At 47.5% G+C, this 24,305-nt stretch overlaps 2 protein-coding genes across 2 annotated transcripts; one reads left to right on the top strand and one right to left on the bottom strand.

Annotated features, from left to right (window-relative positions):
- The first annotated feature begins 302 nt into the window (after positions 1-302).
- OPRL1 (opiate receptor-like 1) lies at positions 303-9,867 on the top strand. The gene is made up of 3 exons (XM_010179585.1): positions 303-508; positions 8,740-9,095; positions 9,344-9,867. The coding sequence occupies exons 1-3, from the start codon at positions 351-353 to the stop codon at positions 9,865-9,867; spliced, it is 1,038 nt and encodes a 345-aa protein (XP_010177887.1). The 5' UTR covers positions 303-350.
- An 11,984-nt stretch (positions 9,868-21,851) lies between these two features.
- LOC104536857 (neuropeptides B/W receptor type 2-like) lies at positions 21,852-22,850 on the bottom strand. Its single transcript, XM_010179586.1, has one exon. It carries the CDS (start codon positions 22,848-22,850, stop codon positions 21,852-21,854), a length of 999 nt encoding a protein of 332 aa, XP_010177888.1.
- Positions 22,851-24,305: the final 1,455 nt, after the last annotated feature.

The following is a 24,305-nucleotide window of genomic DNA, read 5'->3' as shown; positions in this document are numbered from 1 at the left end:
CAGGGCTTTGGAGGGATGGCGTGGTGCAGCCCGCATGGCCCCCGCGCCGCCGGTGTAGAGACAGGCATGAGCTCAGGATGCACCAAGCTCTCAGGGTTGCAGCCCATTAAAATGCTCTTGGGGAGGTTTGAGGGGGGGCTGTGCTCTCCCCAGCAATAAATCATCCTTCTTTCCCCCCCAGCATTTCTCACGCACATGCTTTGCTACGGTCCTGCACTACCCATTTGATCAGCCAAGCTTAAAACTGTCTCTTTGGTCCTAGGTCCTTGGTGCAGGCTGGTGCTTCAGGATGGACTCCTGCCCATATTTTGGAAGACCCTGACCTGAGGAAGCTGCTGAACGACTCCTCCATGCTGAACCTGAGCTTTCTCCCTAGTAACTGGTTCAACAACGGCACGGGAGACAGCTTTCTGCCGCTGAGCATCAAGATCACCATTGTGGTCGTCTACTCCATTGTGTGCATTGTGGGGCTGGTGGGCAACTGCTCCGTCATGTATGTGATCGTCAGGTAGGACACGGTGGCAGCGCCCCAGAAGGCTCCGGGGAGGGATTTGAGCAGAACAGACCTTTCCCCCACATAGATCCCTGCTGCAGGTGAAGCAGGCAGGCACTTCCCTGGCGATTCCGATGCTTTAGAGGGAACAATGTGGCAATGGTTTTACTGTTTTGGGTTTATTTGGTTTTATTTGTTTTTCTCCCTTCCTAGGCTGCGAGGAAGGTTCCTATCAGCTTTCAGCTGCCCTCTGGTGCCTCCTAAAGTTTAACCCAGAGAATGGAACAGAGCGATCCGATCTGCTGGAAAAAAAAAAGGGGTCTTTTTTGCAAATAGCCAAGGAGGGAGCTGTATGTCCCTGGGGAGGGAGATGCTCTGGGAGCATCTCGCTGCCAGGGTGTGCTGGATCTTTAATGGGACGTCTCCCTCCCGTGCCGTGTCCTGCACCTCAGCTGTGGCTGCAGGTGCTGCTCCGTCTGGATGCTGTGCTTTCCAAAACTGAACCTAGAAAGCAAGAGCCTGCTGGGAGGCTCAGTCTTACTTTTACAGGGGAAAAAAGTCACAAATGTAGTTTTTCCAACCCTTTGGAATCTATAGCCATAAATAAGATGTGACAGGGTGCTGTAGAGTGGAGGGCAACTTCTCTGGCTTCTCATGCTGAAGTTGGGAGGGGGGGGACACACCTTTGCAGAGGGATGGGGCACGCAGCAAGCACCCCTCCAGCAGCACTGCCCTGCCTCCCTGCATCTTCCTAGCATTACAAGTGTCCCTGTCTGGTTCTGCTGTGGTTCAAACCTCCCTATTCCCTGGTATCAGACACCCTGTTTACCCCCGTAAGTACAAAATAAGTTTATGCATCCATTAGGGCTGTGATGTGTCAAATGCCAGCGATCTCCTTCTGATCTCTGTACCCTGTGTGTTAAGGAGTGAGCTTCCATTTTATACATGTCTCGAAGCAGAATCGTGGTTCAAGTAGATGCTGCCAGCACAGAAAGGGCAGGATAAATTTGTTTTCTCATCCAACAGAGGACAAAAATATTTAGCAGGTATTCAGACACTGATGAGATGAAGCCTTGCTCCTGCCAGAAGCCCTGCAGCCTCCAAAGCATCTTTCCCCTGAATACACACAGCTTGGCTGGGGAATATGCTGCAAAATGAAGTCTTTGGTATCTGAGGCTGGTGAACTCTAAATCTCGAATCTCTTAGTGGCTAAATCTCTGTGACAAGGGCAAAGCGATGTGACTTCATCGGGCTACCTGTCTGTGCTGCTGCGGCTGAGGAGTTTATGGCAGGGAGAAGGGATCACATCAGCCCCAGGGAGTCTGGAGACAGAGAGGGGAGGGTTGTGGTGCAGCAGTGCTACATTTGGAGAGCTCATGTTTCTGCTCAGTGTAGTAGCAATCATTTGAGTAGGCATGGTATAAGCGTGGTGAGTAGTGAGGTGCTGGGAGTGAGAAGTCCTCGTCCCACAGGGATGCAGCTCCCTGGGGATGCCAGTGTGCAAGCAGGAGAGGGAGCCCATGGCCCATGCATGGACCTTTGGTGTATGTAAGGAGAAGCCTTGGGAGAAATCTTCCCGCCTGCAAAGTTCTCCTGCGACGAGAACAGCAGGACCCCAGGGCTGTGACTGGTGTGTGACCAGGAGTGTCCCAAACCAGCATCCTGAGCGAGGTGGAAGTGTGTTGTGGCTATGCAGGGCCATGCTTCTAAAATGGTGGGTTCTGTTCTGGACCTTTTTGGCTTTGATACCTTCCAGTTGGGTAAATGGGACCCCACAATAGAAAGTGGGATTTAGCATGGAATTTCCCCTGGAATTTAACTGTTTTTTTGTGTGTGTCCTGGTTTTACTGTTTTTAAGCAATTGAAAACTGAAGAAAGGTGTCGCCCCCCGTCTCTTCCAGTGATTTTCTATTCCTTCCATTTCCCTTTTATCCCTATATATACAAAAAAGCCAACAGAAGTTTTAGTTATTTGGGGACTCCTGTTTGGGGATTCACTTCTGTTTTTCAAAGAAAACCTTCTACGTGAGCCTGGAGGCCCCCCATGAATAACGTGTGCTAGGGAAGTTATAACTGAGCTTGAGCCTGGGTGGAAGAAGCTGAGGTTCCCCCCTGGTTCTCTCCCATCTCCTGGGAGCTCAGTACTGAGCTGAGACTGCATTGGTGTTCCTGGGCTTCAATAGCGGCTTTTTTCAGTAGGTTGAAAGTTGGTTGCTGGTAAGTCAACATGGGGTTTTCGAACTCTTAATGATATTTCTCTTCCATTAATGGAAAAAAGACTGGCAAACCCTCTGTGCTGCACACCTATCATCTGTAGGTATGGTGCACCCTAGAAAAGCTGTCTTTTTTTTCTTTCCATGCTTACATTTCACCAAGGATAATCAGACTTCAACATGCTACACAACCTATAAAGAAACCCGGTGTATTATCTTCCAGAAAAGGAATGGTACAGCGATGTAGACAGTAATCGTTTCCTGTTTTGGGGGAGAGTTGGGAAATACAAAGGCTAAAGTCAGCACTTGAGGAAATTGGAGGTATCAGGAACGGTTGTATTTTGTTCCTCTTGAGTGAGTTTTTTTTGCAGCACTGAGGGGAAAAGTTTAAAATCTCCTGGTATTTCACACAAAAATACAACTTCAAAGCCTCTTCTAGGTTTTCCCCTCTGTTGTAGAACCCAGCCTGCATCGCTGTTACATTTGGAGTGGTTTAACATTTCGAATGATTAATTTATAGAAACAGTCATCATGTGACTGTCAATCCCTTTCTAACTCTGAGCAGCACTAATTGGATAAGACCGAGAAGGGCTCTTGTCAGGAGCACGATTTCCTGGACAGCAAAGGGCCCGCTGTGGGAAGCTGCCTTGTCTGCGGCTTTGTTCTGCTCGCTCATCGTGGGCTTCCTTGCCAGGGGAGATGATGCCTACCCTTCCTCCCCCCTTCTGCTGTTTGCTCTCTTCAGGATATATTTCCTTGTTAATGAATGTGAAACAAGGAATCAAACAGCATAACGAAGTGAGGGGTTGGGGGGAGAGTGGGGGAAAATCAGGCTGCTGAGATCCCTCTTAACTGTTAGTTAAATGCTGCAAGGCTGGATGTCCAAAAGCTTTGTTTTTGGGAAGAAAAGTGAAGGAAAAGGGGAATGTATTGTTCTTGCAGTGCCCCTGGGGGTGGCTGACCCCTGGGGCTGGCGGTGATGCTCACCCAAGCGTTGCTGAGCCCCTCAAGCCTCCCCCAGTGTACCAGGGAAAGGACCAGGGACATCATGCAGCTTCTTGCCCGGGAAGCCCTCTGCTGTCCCTAACTCCAGGGATGCTCATCTCTCCCTACTGTTTCAGAGCATTTTAGGCAGATTAAGGCTGTTGGGTCCCTATACTTCCATTTGCTGCTGCCAGGTGAAGCTTTAGGAGGAGGGATGTGATGGGGAGGTGCCTGTACCGGGATGGCTGCTCCAGCTGTTCTTCTGCTTGAAAACTGCATCAGTCCTTGAGAATAGGGGTGAGGGCAGCTGGCTGTGATGAGACAGGGAAAATTAAGTTAATTATGGCATTGCAGAGATGCTGATTTCTTAATAGGGAGCTTTCTAAAGGAAGATCCTCGACCAGCTGTGTGTCTCAGAGCTGAAATTGAGTGAGTGTTTAATGTGGTGTGGACCCAATGGACACTGGTGGGGCCATCTGGGACCTCAGCTCTCCAGATCAGCCTTTTATAGTTTTTCCTGGAGGGAAAAAAACCATACCAACACAAAAGTTGCAATCTGTAGAGAAGGGAAAGCCATACCAAGGGCTCTGTGCTGTGCAGAGTGATTGGAACCAGGGGAGGTTGGCAGGGTGAGAAGGAGTGGGACCTGCTGCAAAGGGCAGGTCTGCAGCTCCCCAATTTCCAGGTCCCCATGAGCCCAGGTGAGCTGAGCTCAGCCACATGGCTCATAGCAGCCATGGGTGGCCCCGGCTAACACAGCTCCTGCAACTCCAAAGTGTGCTGGAGGGCTCTTGATCTCCCCTGGCTTCAATGGGATGAGTGGAAAGGAATTGTCCATGTGCAGCAGTGATTCTGTAATGTTTCATGTGGGACTTGGTTCCCAGAGCTTTTTAGGGACTGGGCAATTCCCAGCAGCATTTAGGATGTGAACAGTTCACCAGAGACAGATCCAGCGTGTGAACAGGAATGAGAGCATCTTGCTGCAAGACGGATGCTGGTGAATGCCCTTCTTAGACCAAAGCACGGTTCCTGGTGGCCATGCACGGTTCCTGGTGGCCATGCACCCGCTCAAGGTTGCATGAACATCCCTGTGAGCCCTGGTGAGTCATGGAGGCTTTTGCAGCAGCAGATTCCTCAACCCCTGCTAGTCCCTCACTGTCCTGCCAGATAATTCAGAGGCGTTTATGCGTCGATGTTGCTGGCTGCTTTTGTGGTAGCATCTGGCTTTATAGCCCAAAGTGATTTAAATATGTCCTTTTTAATTTATTTTTTTTTGTGTGGCCTGTTGAACCATTAAGAATAAACTGGCTTAAATTGGGTAATTTCAGGATGAGGGGCTCTGAAAAGGTGATCAGAGCAGCAGGGACATGGAGCGTGGTGTGGGTGTACGGCTGGGAGGACACAAATCATGACGTGTGCCGGATCAAATACCGGCTTCATACAACCGAGGGGCTAGGAGCAGAGATGTCAGTGAGCTGGTGCTGATTTCCACCATCAGAGGATGGGAGCAGCTTGGAAAAAATCCTCCCTGAGCCTTTTCTGCTCCGTTTTGCTTCCCTGTGTGTCTGGGGAGGGCGGCAAAGGCTGTCACTGCTGCCAAGGTGCAGGGTGGGGATGGAGGGAGCCGGTCAAGGTGAACGGCACTGTCTGCATCCTAATTAGCTGGAGCTGTGAATATTGAAATCAAGAGGCAGAGAGCTCCTGGCAATAATGCTTGTGGTTCCCCAGGGCTGAAGGCTTTGCTCTGGTCCCTCTGCCCCTGGTGTCTGTGGCCCCATTTTGGGTTGTAGGTTTGCTGCAGCCAGCTGGTGCTTAGCCCTGGGGCATCTGGAGCTGCTTGCTCCATGGCTGGGTGGAAAGGAGGAAGCGATGCCAAAATAACAGGTTTGCAGCTCAGCCAGGGACAGAATCCATCCTTGTGACAAACAGGACCTCAAAGCCCTGTCTGTGGAAGAGCTGTTTCCCACCCATCTCCCAAACTGTGGGTTCCTCTTGCTGGAGCACAGCTTTATTCAACGCTGCTCAATGTCCACTTAGGCAAAAGGAGGGGGAAGCTGTGTGCTGAGCTGATATCCAGATGTTTCCCTCTTAGGTTTCAACAGTGGAGAGGACAGGAGAGCAGAGTAAAACGATGGCTTTTGGGGCACAGGTGAAGCTGGATGGGGAGCTGAGGACTGCCCTGTGGGAGATGCTGCATTAGGAAATTGCCTCCATGACCAAGTGCCAGGGAAGCAGCTCAGCAGGGAGCTCATGTCCTCCGTGGGCTTTATCCACACTGGAGCCGTGTCATGGGGGGAACCTTGGGTACCTACTAAAGCCTGAGAGTTTAATTTGTCTTGTTTTGTGCAGATTAAGAAAGAGAACACTCTCAGTTTCCGGAGGAAAAGAAAAAGAGGTTAATCCACAGAGAAGCATTTAATTGATTTTTTGTTTGTACTGAACATTCTGGAAATGTTTGGGAACATTGGTTGGTTGGAATAATGGCTGTTGGCTTGCGGCGTACAGAGAAAGTGGAGCTCAAGTAATTAATTAGGTGTAAATTAATTTCTCCACCTTTCATGAGCACAAAATCTGCCTTAAAATCCACTTGAAGGTGGTAAGGGTTGGCACAGCCATCCCAGCATGTCCCCTCATTGGAGAGAGCAAAGGATGATGGCTCTGCTGTCGCCTTGAAAGGGGTGAGGAAAGGGACAGCAGAGAGGGACCTGTGCATTGGGGGAGAGTGGATTTTGAGAGCCAGGCTCAGCAATTGCACCTGGACTCTGAATTCTTGCTGAGAAATGCCTTGGAGGAGAGGGACCAGCAAAGTCCCCTGGGGTGGGGGGAGCTGAAGGTTTGCAATCTGCACACCCCAGGGTTAGCTGAGATGCCCCAAACTCCTCACTGTGCTGAGGACAGGAGTGTGTGTGGAAGCAGCGTTGTCCCCCCTGGACGATGCTGGGTGGTGGAGGTAGGTGGATGGATCACTGCTTGTTTCTTCCATTGGTCGAGAGAGGAAGAAAACCCAACTTTCCAATTTTTGCTGTTTCACAGTGAAATTGCCTGTTGCTGTTCAAAACTGCAGTTGTTATTACCTCAAGATAAAACATCACTAAAGCAGCCAGGGTGGGAAGCATAGTGATTAATTGCATCCAAGTCCAAGGATGGTCTGGAACAAGTTTGACCTTTGGGAAGCTTGGGTGAGCGCGGCCAGGTCTGTGGGATACAAAGGATGACCGCAGCTCCCAGGAGACCTCTGCTAACACAGTCTGAAGCGACTGAATAGTTTCCTGAAGCCTGAGCTCCCAATACTTATTTTTGTGTGGGCTGATAAAGAACAGTGATTTCATATCTTAATTTTAATTCTCCCCCCTTCTGTCCTACAGGGAAAAGTGTCTGAATCCATTCACAGACCCATTTCCTGCTCCCTGTGTGCATTGCCTCATTTATGCCAACTGCAAGAATTCAAACAAAAAAGCAAAACTCACCCACACTGAGATGCTGTTGCTCTGGAGTTCACAGCATTGCAGTGAAATTCTGCTTAGAAAGTCTCAAAGCTTTAAAGCTACTGCTTTTGGTTATGCAAGTTTATCTGATCTAGGCTGACTTTCTAAGAATCCCCTGTCTCACTCAGCTGCTGTGATTTCTGGTCCAGGAGGAGCCTAAATCAGGCTTACATGGGGACATCAGTGTTGCTTCCATCAATGTTCACCTGTTCCAAATGTAGGATCTCCTGTTCTTGCTTTCTGAAGCCTTTTTCAAACATCTGACTTCTAATAAGTGCACAGCTCAGAGCTCTAAGAGGGATAAAGAAAATAGACTTTATATTCCGGATTATGACTTCCCTGGCTGTGTCACCATGTGTCTCAACAGAGTTCAGAGTGTGGCAGTGATGATGTTCCTCCAATCATTCAAATAATCTATCAAGAGATCAGATCATCAGGGGAGGATGCAGCGCTGAGGAGTGCAGTTGTGGGTTTGCTGTTCTGAATCAATTTGACAAAAAAGAGCTTTTAATGTCAAATTGGGCCCCATAATATTCCAAGACATGTCAAACTGGAAATAGTGCAGTAGTTTATGGTTTAAGTGTTACCATCAAATGAACTTGCCCTCTGTTAATAACAGACATCATTGTCTGCCATGTCTGACAACATTTCTGCAAAGGCTGTTAGTGTACTAAATGATGGATGAGCTGTAGTTTTAAAATTATACCTATTTGAGCTCTTATTTTGCCCTTGAGAGGAACATCCTGGAGTTGCAATGTTAGATTCAGTCACAGAGTCACTGCTAAGTTTCCATTTCTGCAGACTCTGCATGTATCCTTGGGTAGGTGATCACATCTTTCTTTGCATCATTTCCCATGTGTAAAAAGGAGACGATTACCATTAGAGCAAGGTGAATCTTTTGGGGCAGTCAGTTAATGTGATAAAAGTAATACAGAAATGACAAACCCCTTTGAAGTAAAGCTGACTCATGACTTTATCCTCAAACTACCCCTTTCTTTAGAAAGATCCCCTGTGATATTTTGGTTTTTTATACAAACCACATTCCTCACTAGTTTTTAGCTGCCACTGGCCAGGGTTGGCCATCCTGCTTGTTCTGATTTGATAGCTCTTTGGCTATGAGCCCATACAAAATGGCTAATCAACTTACCCCTGGACCATATGATGCCTTTCAAATCAGCTTACTGGGTAAAGCTCTCAACAATATTGATAATAATGAAGCCATATGTGATGAAATCCTAGTTTAGCCTTACTGAAGTAATTTTTCAAAAAGCATGGGCTCAGTTGACAGCCTCAGGCTTTTATGGTCCTTGCTTGCAGTCCAAGGGAATGAGCTTCTCCTGCCTGCGAAATTGATTGTGAAGGCACCATTTGTATTGTTTTAGGAGCTGGTTGAGCTGCGTGTTGATAAGCACATGAGAGGTAGAAAGGAAAGGGTGGTGTTCAATCTCTTCTTATGTAAGAAAAGCACAGCATCTCCTTCCTAATGTGCCCTCTTCAGCAGGTTTTGGTCTGTTGCCCATTGTGGTCCGGTGGAGCGCTAACCATTGCTCATTCCTACATTTCAGATTCACCAAGATGAAGACAGCAACTAACATTTACATCTTTAACCTCGCTCTGGCTGATACCCTGTGTCTGATGACCTTACCCTTCCAAGGTACAGACACATTCCTGGGCTTTTGGCCCTTTGGCAATGTCCTTTGCAAGATTGCCATCTCTATAGACTACTACAACATGTTCACGAGCACCTTCACCCTGACGATGATGAGCGTGGACCGCTACATTGCGATCTGCCATCCTATCAAAGCACTGGACATCCGCACACCCCACAAGGCCAAAGTGGTGAACGTCTGCATCTGGGCTCTGGCTTCTGTCTTTGGCATCCCAGCAATGGTGATGGGATCTGCAGAGAATGAGAACAACGGTCAGTAAAGATACATCCAGTCGGTGGGATATGTTGGTGGCCAGGAGAGCCCATGGGTTTGGGGAGCCATTGGAGAGGGGTACCAGTTTCATCAGTGTGGTGAGCTCTTGGCTGTTAAGCCATCTCAACTCTTTCCTGTCTGTCCATGCATCACTGCTACTGCATGCCTAAACTGAACTGAATGTGTAGATGCTTTTCTTGATACGAGTTTGCTGATCTTCCTTTCCTTTTTGTTTTTGCACTTGCAGAAATTGATTGTCTAATTAAACTCCCTTCACCCGTGGATTACTGGGATCCAGTGTTTGGCATCTGTGTCTTTCTCTTCTCCTTTATGATCCCCGTGTTGATCATCACCATTTGCTACAGTCTGATGATCAGACGACTCAAGAACGTCCGTGTCCTCTCAGGCTCCAAGGAGAAGGACCGCAACCTGAGGCGCATCACCCGAATGGTCCTGGTGGTGGTGGCAGTCTTCATCATTTGCTGGACTCCCATCCAGATTTTCGTGCTGGTCCAGTGCCTGGGTGCCAAGGCAGAAAGCGAGCTCGAGCTGGCCATCTCCTGCTTCTGCACCGCGCTGGGGTATGCCAACAGCAGCCTGAACCCCGTGCTCTACGCCTTCCTAGATGAGAACTTCAAGGCATGCTTCAAGAAGTTCTGCTTCCCCACTGCCTTCAGGACCGAGCTCCAGATGTCCAACAGGATGTGCAGCATCGCCAAGGATGTGGCCTATGCCTGCAAGAACTCGGAGGGGACTAACAATCCGGCCTGACTAGGCATGGAAATCCCTATGGTGGCTGTTGCCCAGCAGAGTCCAACCACCCCCACGTCAGAGCTAACTCAGATCACGGCTCTTTAGCAGGGCCTCAAAACTGAGAGGTGAGAAACTGAGGAAACAATTTTTGGGGGTTGGGAAAACTGGATCCTGCAAGAGCATGCAGAGAAAATGAGCCCATTTGATGCATTTTTAATGCCAGTGCACCCCTTGCTAAGGAGCGTGTTTGAAATCAGCCCTGTGATTCCTGAGAAACTCTGGTGGTTCGCAGCATTATTTAGAATTCAGGAATTAAGGGTTTAAAACAGGCATTGCTCCCGGGACTTTTGCTGCTGGGAGTCAGACAAAATGCATACTATTCTATTTCTTTTTTCCTCCTTGAGCTGTTGAAGACATTAACAGCTCATGTGGCTCACCAGGCACTCGTGTGCAGGTTTTATTCCTGCGGCATCGCTCTGAAATGAGACTTTGCAGAAGCTGAAGTGGGCAGCAGCCGTCAGACAAAAAAAAAATCCAAGATCATTTCCAGGATGAGTCATCATGAATGGAAGGATGCGGGGAGGGAGCTGGTGGAAAGGGAAATCCAAACTTCCCTGCGGCTGGGTGGACAATGCCAGCTCCTGCAGATGGGGTCTGCAGTAAAAACCCCAGAGAGGGGAGCATGGTGGTGAGAAGGGACTGCCAAAACTGATGAATGTAGCTCAGAAGAAGAGGAAGAAAAGACGGATGAAATGAACACAAATCCTTGTTTACATGCTGCTATTGCTTTTTTTTTTTTTAAAGCCTGTATTTCCGTTGTAATAACAGACAGACTGTGTCTGTATATACACCTCTACAGTGCTAGAGGTACAGCTCTATTATAGGATTTCATCTTGCCAAGCATGCCTTGGGGATCTTCCTCCGTGAGTGGAGGAAGGAATGAAGTGGCCTATATATACATGTATTATGTGTAGGGGAAAGTTGTTTTGGAGAAGGCAGAAGGGGCAGCTCCTCCAGGAGACACGGACATTTCTGGTAGGAGGGGCAGCATAAACCCGTCCCACCTGCTCCTCATGAGATAAGTGGTGCACAAACCATACAAAAAGTGGTTTATTTATTTATTTTTTTAAATGAAATAAAATCCATGGTGCTCAGAGCACTTGGGAAAGGCTGCTGAGGTACCAGCAGAGATTGATTTTTTTTCCCTCCTCTCCCAGTAGGCCAGAGCGTTGTGTAAAATGAAATGCGCTGTCATTTCATTTGATAATAAAGCATTCCCCAGGAGTTTAACCGCCCAGTGCCCTCTGTGCTGGCAGGGTCAGCAAACTGGTATTCTCCCTGTAGCACAAAACCCTGGGGAAATCTGGACAGTGGGGGCCAGCGGTGCTGATGGGGAAGCAAAGTGACCACCTCCATTTGTAGCTGGGGAGGTCAGCTCCGACACGAGAACCGGCAGTGTTGTCCGGACTGTACAGATTTCATGTGAATATATTTCTTGTGCTCTGGTCTATGAGATTCTGTATTTTTAATGTATTGATTTGGCGATATTTTAATGCTGTCCTGTTCTTTATATATGCTGTATAAAAGAATCAAATGTTATATTTCTATGTAGAGTGTTTCCCTTATGGTTGGGCTTAAAAATTAGATGCAATTCCAGCGTCCCACGTATAGGACCCAGATCCCTTGTAAACTGCTCGAGCTGGGAGGATTTTCATACTGATTAGCATTTGATTGGGAATCTGGAGAGAAAGCAGAGCAAACTTTGCAATTAGCGCATCCTCTGAATAATGCAGGGGGAGGAGGAAATCTGGGCACTTTAAGCACTTTGCGATGGATGTTTATCCCCAAGCACTCACCAGGAAAACTCATGCAACCCCCAAGCATGCTAAGAAGAACTCCCTGAGAACCGTGCTGCTGGCAGGCTGCATCTGTGCCCTTGGAAAAAGAGGATTTAGTGGGATGGTGCATTTGTGGGTACGATAACGGCGTGCTGGGTACGCCAAACTGGGAAGCGATGGCTGGGCTTTTCTTGCAGTGCCATTAGGGAGCAGGAGAGCAGTGTTCATTAGTGGCTGGCTAAAGAAGAGCCACTCTCCCTTTGGAGTTCTGGGGTTTTTAAATAGATTTATGTCTTCTGATAAAATATACCGGTGTTTGGCATTTTTTTTTTAAATAAGGATTTTTGTTATAATGACTATGCTGCAAAGATCTTACATAACCGAGTACTCAATAAATGTGTGTTTACTAAGCTTTTGGGTAATTCTGTGGGCCTTGCAGTGAATGTGTTTCGGCATTCTGTTCACCGCTCAGTGGAATTTGTTGTAAGAGGAGCAACAAAAACCTGAAAGCAAAAGCTTTATTGTACTGTGCCTACGGAATTAAAGGCTTGCGATGGGCTGAAGCGCAGGCTCTTGAATTCTCTTCTGAAATGGTTGTGTTGGTATGATTTTACAATTACCACAGTGTAAATGGCCATTTCCTAGGTGGCTACTTGTGTGCTTTAATAAAGGAAAATAAAAACCCCTGTACTTTGAGTGATGTGGAGTCTGAAAGACTGAACTGTGTGCATCTTGGGCGGGGTGGGGGAGTTTATTTTTCCAGCCAAAACCACTGCAGAGCACATGCAACAACACCGAAGCATCCTCTCCCTTTTTGTTGAGGTCAGTGGGAACTTTTGTTATGCAGACAACTTCACAGGCAACCTGGAGATGGGAAAATGCTGGAAAATTGATGGTTGGAGATGAGCATGAGCTGCCTGCACCCCGCCTGCCTCCATGGCTGCTCTGGGTCTCTCAGCAGGCAGCTGTCTGCTGTTTAGAGTGAAGTCAGATGCGGGACCAGAACGAGCTCTTCCCAATTACTCCCCACACACCTCGTTACTGGGTTAGGTGTGATGTTGGAGAACAAAGAATTACAGAACTGGTCTGAAAATAAAGGCAAAGCAATGTTCTGTAACCAGGAAAGATGGATTAGCTGGTGAGATGTGCAATAAGGAAAGTGCCTTCTCTCTTCACAGAGTTCAATATTCCTACCCAGCCAGGTAAATACTAGGAGATGGTTTTGGGTTTTTTTTATTAGCAGTGGTGATTTCTTTTTAAGAAAGAAAATTTATGAAAAAATATTTGAAATCTTTATTTCTTTTCTGGTTCAGTTAATTATAAGTACCTGGGGGTGAGTTCTTATAGGAAAGCCATAAACCAAAGTGTTTTATTCAGTATTATGGGATTTATTAATGTACTAAGTGTTCTCCCTGCTGCTGGCTGGAGTCAACTGCTGGGAAGGCTGAGGAATGGATGAGCTGAAGACTGAGCTCTCCCCTGAGGAGCTCCTTTGCTCATGGTGCTGGCACACGCAGGCAAAGCTCTGATTTTGGAAGGATGCTTTGCTCTGCTGGTGCCGCATCTCCCCTCCTCTCCCAGTGCCCAGGCTGTTCAGCCGACAACTTTGCCCCCAACACGAAAGTAGAAATAAGGTGCAGAATTTGCAGAATTCCCAAATTCCGCTGGCCCCCACTGAACCTGGCCCCCAGAGCTGAAGACTATTTCAGTAGGTGCAAGAAACCCCAATTGCAGAAAGACCAAAGCTGCATCTGCTGCCCATGGTGCCCATTGCTTTGCAGCTCAGGACTTGCCCTAATGAAAACTCTTGCTGAGCAGTCTCCATGTCTAGTTTTACAAGGTGTTTTTGTGAGGAGCTGTACTGTAAATATATTTTTTGTAATTTTGTTTTTAATTTGTTAGATTCGTTGACTCCTTAAAGAGCTGTAACTGGGCTCTGATGTCTCTCTGGGTACTTTGAGGTGTCATTGCTGGGTAGGACAATGTGTGCCTGAAGAGGGATGCCTGCCATCCTGCGATGCTTTATAGGGAAGGTGGGTGCTCTCCACAGTTACAGCCTCTTTGTTTAGACAAAAAGGATCTCCAGAAGCCACTGATGCTGGTGCAGCCTTTGTTACCTGCTCAGAAGTGAGACTCTTAGACTGGCAAGAAAGCAGGCTCTGCCAGGAAAACTCCAGTTTGCTTTTCCTCTCACTTCCTTGTGCTTCCCTTCAGCTATTTTGGTGGCTGTTTATGCATAAACAAATTTCTCCTTCCTTCTTCAAGGAGAACCTCCTTCAGACAGAGCCTGAGCTGTAGCCCTGATTGTGCATTCATGGCTTCACACTGTGTTTCCATGTGAATCTCTGTGGAGGCAGAGCTTGGTTGCCGTGACTTTGCAGAATCAGCTGCTAACTCACAGCCCTGACCTTCACCCAAGGGTCATGGTGGGCTATAAGAAAGCAGAGCATATGCTATGTGGTGCCAATGGGAGGTTGGCATGGGTTTGGGTTTTTTTGGGATATCATGTTGCAGGATCTGTAGCCCCTCTTTGCCACAGATGAAGGTGGATGCACGTCTATTTTGAGTGGCCACACTGGCTACATGCACCTGCCCATTTAGATTTGGGCTACATGCCACTGTGATAACAGAAGTTTAATGCCATAACTCCTTTTGAAGGAAGGAATTTTTCCAAACAGTGCAGCTGCTATTGGAGTGGGTGCACTTTAGGTCAAAGAGCCCCACGGCTCACAAACTCCCTTTGTTTCTTTTTTCAGTACCCTAAAGCCTGGATAAATAGCAAGACACAATGAAATAATCGATAAATAGAGCAACATGGTTATGTATCTTGGCAACGATGATGCTAATCAGCCATGTAAACTGACTTTGCTCTCTCACTGCCTTAATGCAGTGAAATCCCAGCTGTCTGCAGTGAGGGAGTGATGCTCTCTGCGGTGCTGGGGGACGCAGGCAGCCTTGCCCCCACCTGCTGCCTTGCCCTCTACACACACAGGTTCTTCTTCAGGAACCCAAAAATCTCGCTAAATGCTCCCTGGAGTAGAAAGTGCACATAATATATCCAAAACTAGGTGGGGTCACCTTCACTCCCTCTGGAGAACATCGCTCATGTTCGGATTCCTGGGAATTTGGTCCTCCCATGGTTAAGCTGCTGGGAACAAACTCCATTGCTCTACACTGGCATCATTTGGGTTGTTCCTGAGTAATGAGCAGGTTTGAACATCTGTGGATCTGCACATTTGTTATACATGTCCTTGCCTCTCACTCTTGCTCTGCTCTCAAATCCTTGTGCCTTTCACAGTATGTAGGTCCTGGGTGGAAGATCCTACCTGCAGAGCACACAGCTATCACTAGGAGCTCTTGTAACCTATGCAGACCAGCCCACTCTTGCAGCTAAAGTTATTTTTCCTGCAGTGCACGGTATTGCTGCAAGGGGATGAAGTTCCTGTGTGGATGAGTCCTCCCGCCTGCCTGTAGTGGTCAGGGAGAGCATCCACCACGTCTTCCCCAGCATCCAGGCAGGATGGGCTGGAGCCAAGAGCTGAGCAGCACCAGCCCTGCCAAACAACAGATTTTCAGCATAGTGAAGGATGACGGATGAATCTGCAGAAACCAAGCAGGAAACCTGATATTTTCCAAGGGAACCACTGTCAGAATTAACATCTTCCCACAGTCTGGTTCTCGGTTGCATCAGATCACCTTCCTCCTGGCCACAGAGAGGCGTCCAGGCCAAGTTTGAAACAGCTCCATCCATTCCATAAACATTGATTTGTGTGTTTGCAGTTTGCCATGTGCAGAGAGTGCTCCGAAAGGCTCATGTCATGCTGATTCATTCAGTGGTGGGGAATAAAAACACAAGCTATGGAGTCAATGTGAAATCATGATTAATGGCTTTTCAGCTTGAATTCCTCTGTGTGAAACGAATCCCATGTTGTGATTTGGCTATTTAATGCCTGTTCAACGTTAGGCATTAATAGCAACTTCTCTGCATGCACAGGTCATTTGTTCACATATTTTGGACTTTCCCTCATCTCAGCCTTGCGCTGCTCTTGCTTTGCTTAACCACAGAGAAAATTCCTGGAGATAATCACTCGCCTCCAGGGATTGAGCGTAGAAGAGCAGAAAATGAGCCCAAACTCTGGCACTGGTGTTTATCCTCACTCCCTGCATTCCTGTGGCAGCTCAGAGGTGGGTATGGAAATCCAACCAGGTCTGCTCTCCCCTCCAGTTTGCTTTGGCATCTGCACTGGGGTTTGGCTTGAATGTGCTGGGCTGGAAAACTGCCTCATGTCTTCTGATGAGCTCTTCTGCCTTAAGGCTCTCTGCCAGGTTGCTCTACATGAGCTGCCCAGCTCTGACCTGCCCTGACCACCACCAGATGGTGGCTACCAGCCTAGTCCCCCTGGCTCCTGGTCAGCTTGGGAAGAAGGAGCTCAGTCGAGACTGACCAACAGCACAGAGGAGCCCGCTGTCTCCATCGCACAGCTAAGAGAAATGTAATTACATCTGCAGCATTTCCATCGATACCAGGCAGCAGCAGGCTGAGTCTCAGGGGAGGTTTTACATTGCGTTGAAATCTGACTTTATTAATTACCAGCCTCTGATCTCATTTGAGGGTTAAGTTTATGAAACTAAATCCTTATTTCTCCGCTTTCCTTGTTCAGCTGCCTTATTGAGTTTTGTACAGTGGATGGACTGGACCTTAGAAACCTCCCGAGGTGTCTTGGTCTTCATGGATGAGCTGTGCAGGGGAAGCTGTGGAGATGATGGAGATGCACAGAAGTCCTGGGGGAAGACAGAGAAAGAAATTACTTCTCAGGAAAACTGAAAATGGGGACAGTCGCTTGCTGTTGAAGGTCTTACTGCCAAACCATAGTTTTTTTTTCCCCCTCCTTGGGAATTCCTCCTTCCTATGCGGGATGCTGGTGACACCATCCAGGGACCCCACTGCTGCCCAGCAAGGGGACACTACGATGAGGCACTTCAGCAGAGCCACCACCAGCCTTCAGTGCAGCCGGGACTGCTCGTCTCCAGATGCTGCTCATCCATACTTGGCTGTAGGCACTTACGGGAGTGCTTGTTTTTTATCTAAACATCAAATATTTTTTTTTAAAGGGAAAATAGCCACTAAACAGCCCTTGAAGCTTCAGGCTAGTGTCTAATTCCACTCAAACAGCTTTGTTAGGTAATTGTAGCACTTTTCTGAGAGAAAACAGAGCAATTGAGGCTCATAATTAAAAGCTATTCAGACAGCTTTGATCTTTCCTTCTGCATTCTCACTTACCAAAAACAAATGTCAATGAGAAACTCTTGGCAATATTACTGCCACTATTCTTGGCGTTAGCCTTTAAATTAACTCCTCTTCCTTCCTTCCTTCCTTCCTTCCTTCCTTCCTTCCTTCCTTCCTTCCAGCAAAAGGGAGGTGAGGGGAGAGAAATGTGGCAATGTGACTTGTAGCTTTTCAAGGGGGGTTTCTTTGGAAAGCTTTTTATTTTTGGGTGGTGCCTGGTGTCCTGTCACCCCATGATGACAGCAAGTATGGAGCTCCTCTGGATGCCTCAGAGCTGCCCTGAATCAAGAGTTTATCACCCCAAAACCAGCTCTGGTCACAGCCTTGGCTGCAGTGGTGATGTCCATGGTGTAAGACCCAACACAGTCTGCCCTGGCCTTTGGATAGGGAGCTGCCAGTGCTGTGTCCTCATGGCCCACAGAGGGTTCTTTTGATTCTCCCCAGCATGAGGAGTCCCCTTCTCTTCAGCAGCAGGTGGAAATGTCAACCCTTGAGGTACTGAGACCTTCTGAAGGCACCAAACCGGGCTCATTTCTTCCAGAATGAGAAGAAAAGTGGGAGCATCAGTGGCACAGCAGCGCCTGTGATCATTCCTGATTGAGATGACACCCAGAGGCTCCCAGCATCTGTAGGTGGTGAGGTGAGTGCTATGGATAGGTCAGGCTGTACAGAAAAGGGACAAATTCTCTCTTTTGAATTGCTTTTTACAGTATCCTCTAGAGACGCTTCTGCTTCATATCTTCTACATTTCAAGTTTTTGCTCATCCATTTTTAATCTCCCTTTTCATTTCTTTTTTCCGATCTAAAGATGCTTCTGAGAGCTGGGCCTTCATCTCTCAGTGGTGTATTATTTCTTTTCTCACCCAAAATCGTGACCAGCAGTAGGAGACAGTGCGAGACTGCGTAAGTACCAGAGGATTAGGGCTTCACGGAGGAACAAACTGCAGCACAGCTTGGATGAGGACAATTGATCGAAACTGCCATTATTACTTGCTGCAGCACAAAGACTTAAAAAGCAATAGTAATTTCCGATCCCCGCCTCATATGTGCGATGACTGCATTTAAAGACTGCAGTGGGAATATGAGCCCTGTATGGGCTCCAACGCCTGTTTCTGGGGTGGAAAACAGCTTCTTCTTCCTCTTCCAGGGATGCTGGAGCAGAGTCCTCCAGGGCTGCCTGTCCCCATGGGTGCAGCGGGGGATGGAGATGTTGCTCCCAAAGGGGATGTGGGCAGGAGCTGCTGCCTTCATCTGTGCTGCTGCAGTGGGCAGGAGCAAGGGGAGAACCTTCAGCTCCTGCCGTAACCAGGAAGCTGCAAGGTTATCTGGCACCTTTACATTCATTAAGACATCCTGGACTGTAACAGAAGGATATTTCCCCAGGTTTGGGTCTGAGCTGGCTTCCTTGCTTGATGCACTGGCTGCGGCTGGGGTTTAGGATGGGAGGAGCTGTGCGGGTGTCTGATTCAGCCCCTTGACACCCTGCAGACCCTGGAAGGGATCCTTGGTTTAGATGAGTGATTTATGAGGTGAATTGTTAAGGGGATTTATTTCTTCACTTCCAGTCTCCAGTGTGTGACTGGTGTGGGCTGGTGCGATTCCCGCAGCAAGGCAGCCCCAGCAACCTGAAAAAATTCAAATGATTGAGTGGGCGAGCAGGTTTTCCCTGGGGTAAACTTGTACAACGAGTGAACAAGCATCTTCTGGAAGGTGCTTTCTGCTCTCTCAGAAACAGCCTCAGCAGCCTTGCCTCGGATGCTGTGCTCAGAAGGGGCTGCCCAGGCATGGACAGCACCGGTTTGCAGCCTTGAAGCACGGTACCAGCCTGCGTGCCTGAGCAGCTCTGTGGGAGATGCAGTGAAGCTGAGATGAAAGCAGAGAGTGCCGCTTAGTGCTGCTTGGCTGAAAGACACAGCCCCGCTGGATGCTCCATCAGCTGGAACATTGGCCAGGTCAGTGCACTGATGAGAGCCAGAGTCCTTCCTAAGCACCGGAGACCTTTGGCCACAGCAAGCCTCTTGTAGCCTTGCATCTCATGAGAGAAAAGAGGAGCCAATGCTCCCATGTTGAGCATTTTACATAGAGAACAGCACAAAAGCAGGCAGGATGCTGTCATAGGAGGGGATACTGAGAGATGAGGCTGTTCTGGTGAAAGGGTTCAGGAGGATCTGAGCAATGTCTGTAAATGCCTGGTGGGCGGAGAAGAGGGAGCCAGGCTCTTCTCAGTGGTGTCCAGTGGCAGGACAGGAGACACAAACTGGAATATGGGAAATTCCATTTAAACATAGGAAAAAACCTTTGCTGTGAGAGGGGTGAAGTACTGCAACAGGTTGTCCAAAGAAGCTGTGGCATCTCCATCCTTGGAGACATTCAAACCCAAATGGACATGGCCCTGGGCAATCTGCTCTAGGTGACCCTGCTTGATTCTGTGACAATCCTTACATTTACTTCAAAGGGGAAAAGCTCCAGCAATGACACTCTCGAGTCTGAAAGGCAGTGACTCACACTCAAATGGCCCTTTCCACCTAATGTAATATATTAGGTTTTCCACCTAATGAAGTGTGTTGCCTTTCCTACAGCCCTAACGCCAATGAGCAGTGGCATTGCAGCTAACTAGACAATTTGTGTGAGAGGTGGCATCATCTGAGTCAGTTTTCTGCACTCAGGTTTTTTTCCACCCGAGGACCCATTGCCAGCAGGTGGCAACCGTGCTAAAGCAGTGGGTGCCCATGATGCCCCAGCATGGCTGAGACATGGGATTCAGCTCTTGATTTTTACAGCAAGTTAATGCTACAGTTGGTATATATATTAAAAAAAAGTTCCTGGAGAAGTTTCACCTGAAAGAACCTGTTCTCTTTCATTGTTCTTCCAAAATTAACACCTTTAATATGGAGAAGGCAACACAAATGACCTCATATTCACAAATATCTCTCAGTTTTCTAAAAGGGAAAAACAAAACTGCCGTCATGATGCATTGAAGGTTGTTAATTTTGATGTCAGAGCCTGGAGAGCACTGATAGGACTGAGTTGCCCTGAGTGGCTTCACCTGGGGCCTCCACCCACACCCTCGCCCATTGTTCCAGGTGCCCATTTAAGCTGAGCCCTACAGCCTCTCTTCCTGCTTTTTTGGGGATGCCTGTTTCTAACTTTGAGTCCTGGATGGACCTTGGACTCCTGTTGCTGCTTTGACTCCAGCCCCATTTTCTGGGTAAAACCTGGATGGCTGCTGTAGGCAGCTTGTTTCCCAAATGGACTCTGGTATGTGTGACATGGCTGGTCTCTAGCCCATCTTTTTTTAAGTGTGATGTACTTTCCTGGGGGAGTTTGGAGAGGTAAGAGCCCAGCTTGGTGTTTGTGGATCTGGGGAAAGCTGGAGAGGGAAATATTAACAGAGACAGCCTCCCTTAAACCAGTAATATCTATACTCTCTGGGATTAGTAGGTGTGAAAACAAGCTTTTCACAGGCCTCCTCCTTACCACAGTCCTACAAGACACTTTATGCTGTGTTTAGTTGGACATCACCCTCTAGGACCTCTTGTTTTTTGCAGAGGTGATGAGGGGAGGTCGTCTCTGGAATTGCTTTGGCCAAAAAAGTCCACTCAAGTTTAATAAGGTGTTTTGGTGGCTAATACAGAGCCAAAATAAGGGAGCTGTGGCACATGCACTGTCCTGGCTGTGGGAGATGGCTACCAAGGACTGAACGTAGCAATGAGGCCTGCTCATCTCCACAGGTGGGTGGAGGGGGTGAGACTTCTCCAACACTGTGAAAGCCAGAAAATGTGGTGTGCTCATCCCACTGCCAGTGAGCAAGGGGTTCCCTCACTGGGAGAAGGATGATAGGGTATCAGTGTGTTTTTGGTAGTTCTTGAAGGTTTTAATATGATATTTCTGATCTCCAGTCTTCCTCTCAAGTCCTGGTTCTGTTGAAGTACTTCTACCATCTACCTGTTGAAGAAGGAACTATATCTGCAATGCTTGCTAGGGTTTTCCTTGTGGCTTACAAAACACCTTAATTTTATTACAAGTCTACAATATTTTGTACTACACTAGGTAAAATGTAATATATATAGCAAAGATATGGGACAAGTACCCTAAGTTTTCTATAGTGAAAGAAGGACCAGTCTCTTTTTTCCCCCCATAAGGTTTATTTCATTAATCATTCATAAATAAATATATATTTGACACTTAACAGGAACAACTAGTTAAAAACAATTTCTAACACAAATTCCCACAGTTGCCATAATATTTGTATGGTGTGTTGTTTAACACTATTTTTGAGAACAAAATCTTGCTTTTGGTTTAAATTTAACAGCTCAGGAAAGAGGGAATTTGGGGTAGGGGTGAAAAATAGACATCCCTTTAAAATAAACAAAGCTGTAACGCACGTAAGCACATACATTGACATGAAAACGGTTCATTTTCTCTTCCAAATACTCATCTTGCACACTCTGTCCATTTTATTGATATTTAATTGAAAGTGCTTGTTAGCTCTGCCCCATGAAACAGTCCCCCAAATAACGTAGCTATTAAGAACTGAGCATTACATCAGTGTGAAAGCTGGTCTCCAGCTTGTCTGTGCTGTACAGCAGATGGCAATAAAGGACCACTATGTGGCAGAAGTACACCTCGGAAAGAGAAGTTTTCTGTCCTTAGTGCTTCATTGTGTAATGAAAAGTAATATAGAAATGCAACTTGGAGAAGTTAGGAGGTGCAGAGAGGGGAAAATGCAAGAGCTGCAAGTAAGCAGGACAAACCACGTGAAAATGATAGACACATACATTACACGTAAATGAAAGACAGATCATTGTGCATTCATTAGTAACCCCTGCAGTCTGAAGCCATGGGAGGGAAGGGTTTGGTGAGCCCTCACCCACTGTTCAAGAAGTTCTGCATTCCAGCATCTTCCGGAAACTTTTCCGGAAACTGTCATCCAGGAAAGCATACAAGAAAGGATTCAAGCAGGAATTGGCATAGCTGAGGCTGGTGATGAAGTAGGATATACCAATGACCATGGAGGTCTGGGGCAAGTCAGTGGTCAAAGCCACAATGGTGGCCAGGTGGAAGGGGGTCCAACAGAAAAGACACACAGCCAGGACTATGAAGACCATAATAGTGACTTTCTTCTTGGCTTTGTCCAATGCTTTAGCATTAGAGTTCAAGTGCATGTTCCTTAGCTTGTAGAGCATCATGGTGTAGAGGATGCAGATGGTGGATACTGGAATGGCAAAGCCAAGGATGAGGGTATAGATCCTGCTGGCTTTGAACCAAAACCTTTCAGGCTTGGGGAAACTGAGACCACAGCTCTTGATCTCCAGGTCATCTATGTAGACATTAGCAAAGATGATGTAAGGGAGAACTATGATGGTGACAAGGATCCAGATGCACAAACTGACAATCCTGGCTGCTCGGTATGTACGGTGTGGCATCCTCTTGGACCTGACTGTAGCCAGTACTACCAGATACCTGTCTATGCTCATCACTGTTAGGAAATAAATGCTGGAGAAGATATTGTAGTGGTCTATGGACAAGATGACCTTGCAGAGGACTTCTCCAAAGGGCCAGTAGTGGAGAAGGTGTTCAGCAATATTGATGGGCAAGACAAGTGTGAACAAGTCATCAGCTATAGCAAGGTTCAGGATGAACATGTTTGTCACAGTCTTCATCTTGGGGGCCTTGAGGATCACGTAGATGACAGCGGTGTTGCCTGTGAGCCCAACGGCACAGATCACAGAGTAAATCACGGGGAGGACCACATAGAAATCAGCTGCCTGCTCTTGAAAGGTTAAGTTGAACCTCATGCTGTTGTCCAGGTAGCAGCTGTTGCCTGCATTGCTGCAGGTGCTGTTCACATCATCCCAAAGAGAGCCGTTTCCCATGCCTTCTGATCACAGACTACCCTCAGATGTCATTGAAAGCTTTGCTACTCCAGGGGAAGAGCCATTTTTTTTTCCTGTGAGAAACAGCTGCTATCTCATTCAGATGATATTTCCAAAGAGTGGGTTGTGAGGCAGCATGGACCATCTAACTTACATCTCCTGTCCCCCACCATTGAAGAAGTTAGATTTTGAAGTTATCAGGGGAAAAAAAATGATTGAAAGACATAAAGCTCCATGAACAAAGCAAAGGAAAATTATAACTCCCTGTAAGTCAAGAAACTCTTCTCTCTGGGAGCATCCTGGTGAGGTTTGACTTTTCTTTGCTGAGGAATTCAAGTGGTTCTGGTTCAGCTGTCTGCAGCAAAAGTCTTTCTTGGGGCTGGCAGGAACAGAGAGGGCAGAGAGGAAGCTTTGTGCCTGGTTGGCTATTCACAGCCCTCAGAGGGCTTGGGGAATGGCTGCTGTTTCACTTGCACAGCGCTTGCTTTTCCACGCCTGTACAGCAGCATTGCAGCGTCGCAGTGGTTAATTGGTGCCTTTCTTTGTGTCGGAGTTCGAACTCTTGTCACTGACTGAGATTTTGCAAACAAGTTTCTGACATGGTTACTCCCCACTCCCAGGGACCCCTAGCAAAAGAAGGAGGAGGGGAAAAGTAGAGTTCAAGGAGTATTTCCAAAACTAAGTTTTAAAGAGGCTAAACCCACAATTAAACTCTTAAAGCAAGGGTAGGTTATGATCTTATTCAATACGAAGGTTATCCCTATGGCAAACAACTGTGGCGGCACACAAAACTTGGCACAGACAGACAGACCAACCTGCAAATCTCAAAAGTTCAGGATTATTCAGGAAAGAGGGGAGAGGGAAGTACCCTGAAAGCAAATCCACTTTAGAGTCAAAGCAAGAATGACTCCGTCTTTTTTACATTCCTAACGGTGGCTGCATCCTTCGCTATTGCCTGACCCATACTTCCAAGAATTCCTCTGCAGGAAAGTGAACAAATCACAAACATCAAAACCCCAAACTAATCGTGAGTATCAGAGAATTGGTGACTGGTCCCCAGGCTGTGCACAGAGAAGCGCCTCACTTCACTTGCATTTTGTTTGTCACACAGCCATAAAGTCAGGAGGAAAGCCAGGATTGGGAATTGAGGGATGAAGTGTCCCTTACCTGGGTTGTGGCTCCGGCTGCCTCCTCTGGCACCTGCAGCTCGGCACTGTTGAGCCTCTTCTCCCTCATCCCAGTTGGAGGAGGGTCTCTGGGATGCTGACGTTACCCGGCTTTGCAATCATAGCGACATGGTGGCTCTGCGTGTGTTGCAAATCTCGGCAATTAGTACTTGTTTGCACCGGTGAAAGAGGAGGAGGAAAAAAAAAAGTTTTCTCTCTGCAGGGCTATTTAAATAACAAATAAGGTGGATGCTGGCGAGCAGCTGGCGCTTCAGGGCTGCTCTTTTCA

This window comes from Mesitornis unicolor, unplaced genomic scaffold (assembly GCF_000695765.1).
Source record: "Mesitornis unicolor isolate BGI_N332 unplaced genomic scaffold, ASM69576v1 scaffold19212, whole genome shotgun sequence".
NCBI classification, from domain to species: Eukaryota; Metazoa; Chordata; class Aves; order Mesitornithiformes; family Mesitornithidae; genus Mesitornis; species Mesitornis unicolor.
This window is presented reverse-complemented; position numbering and strand designations above follow the sequence as displayed.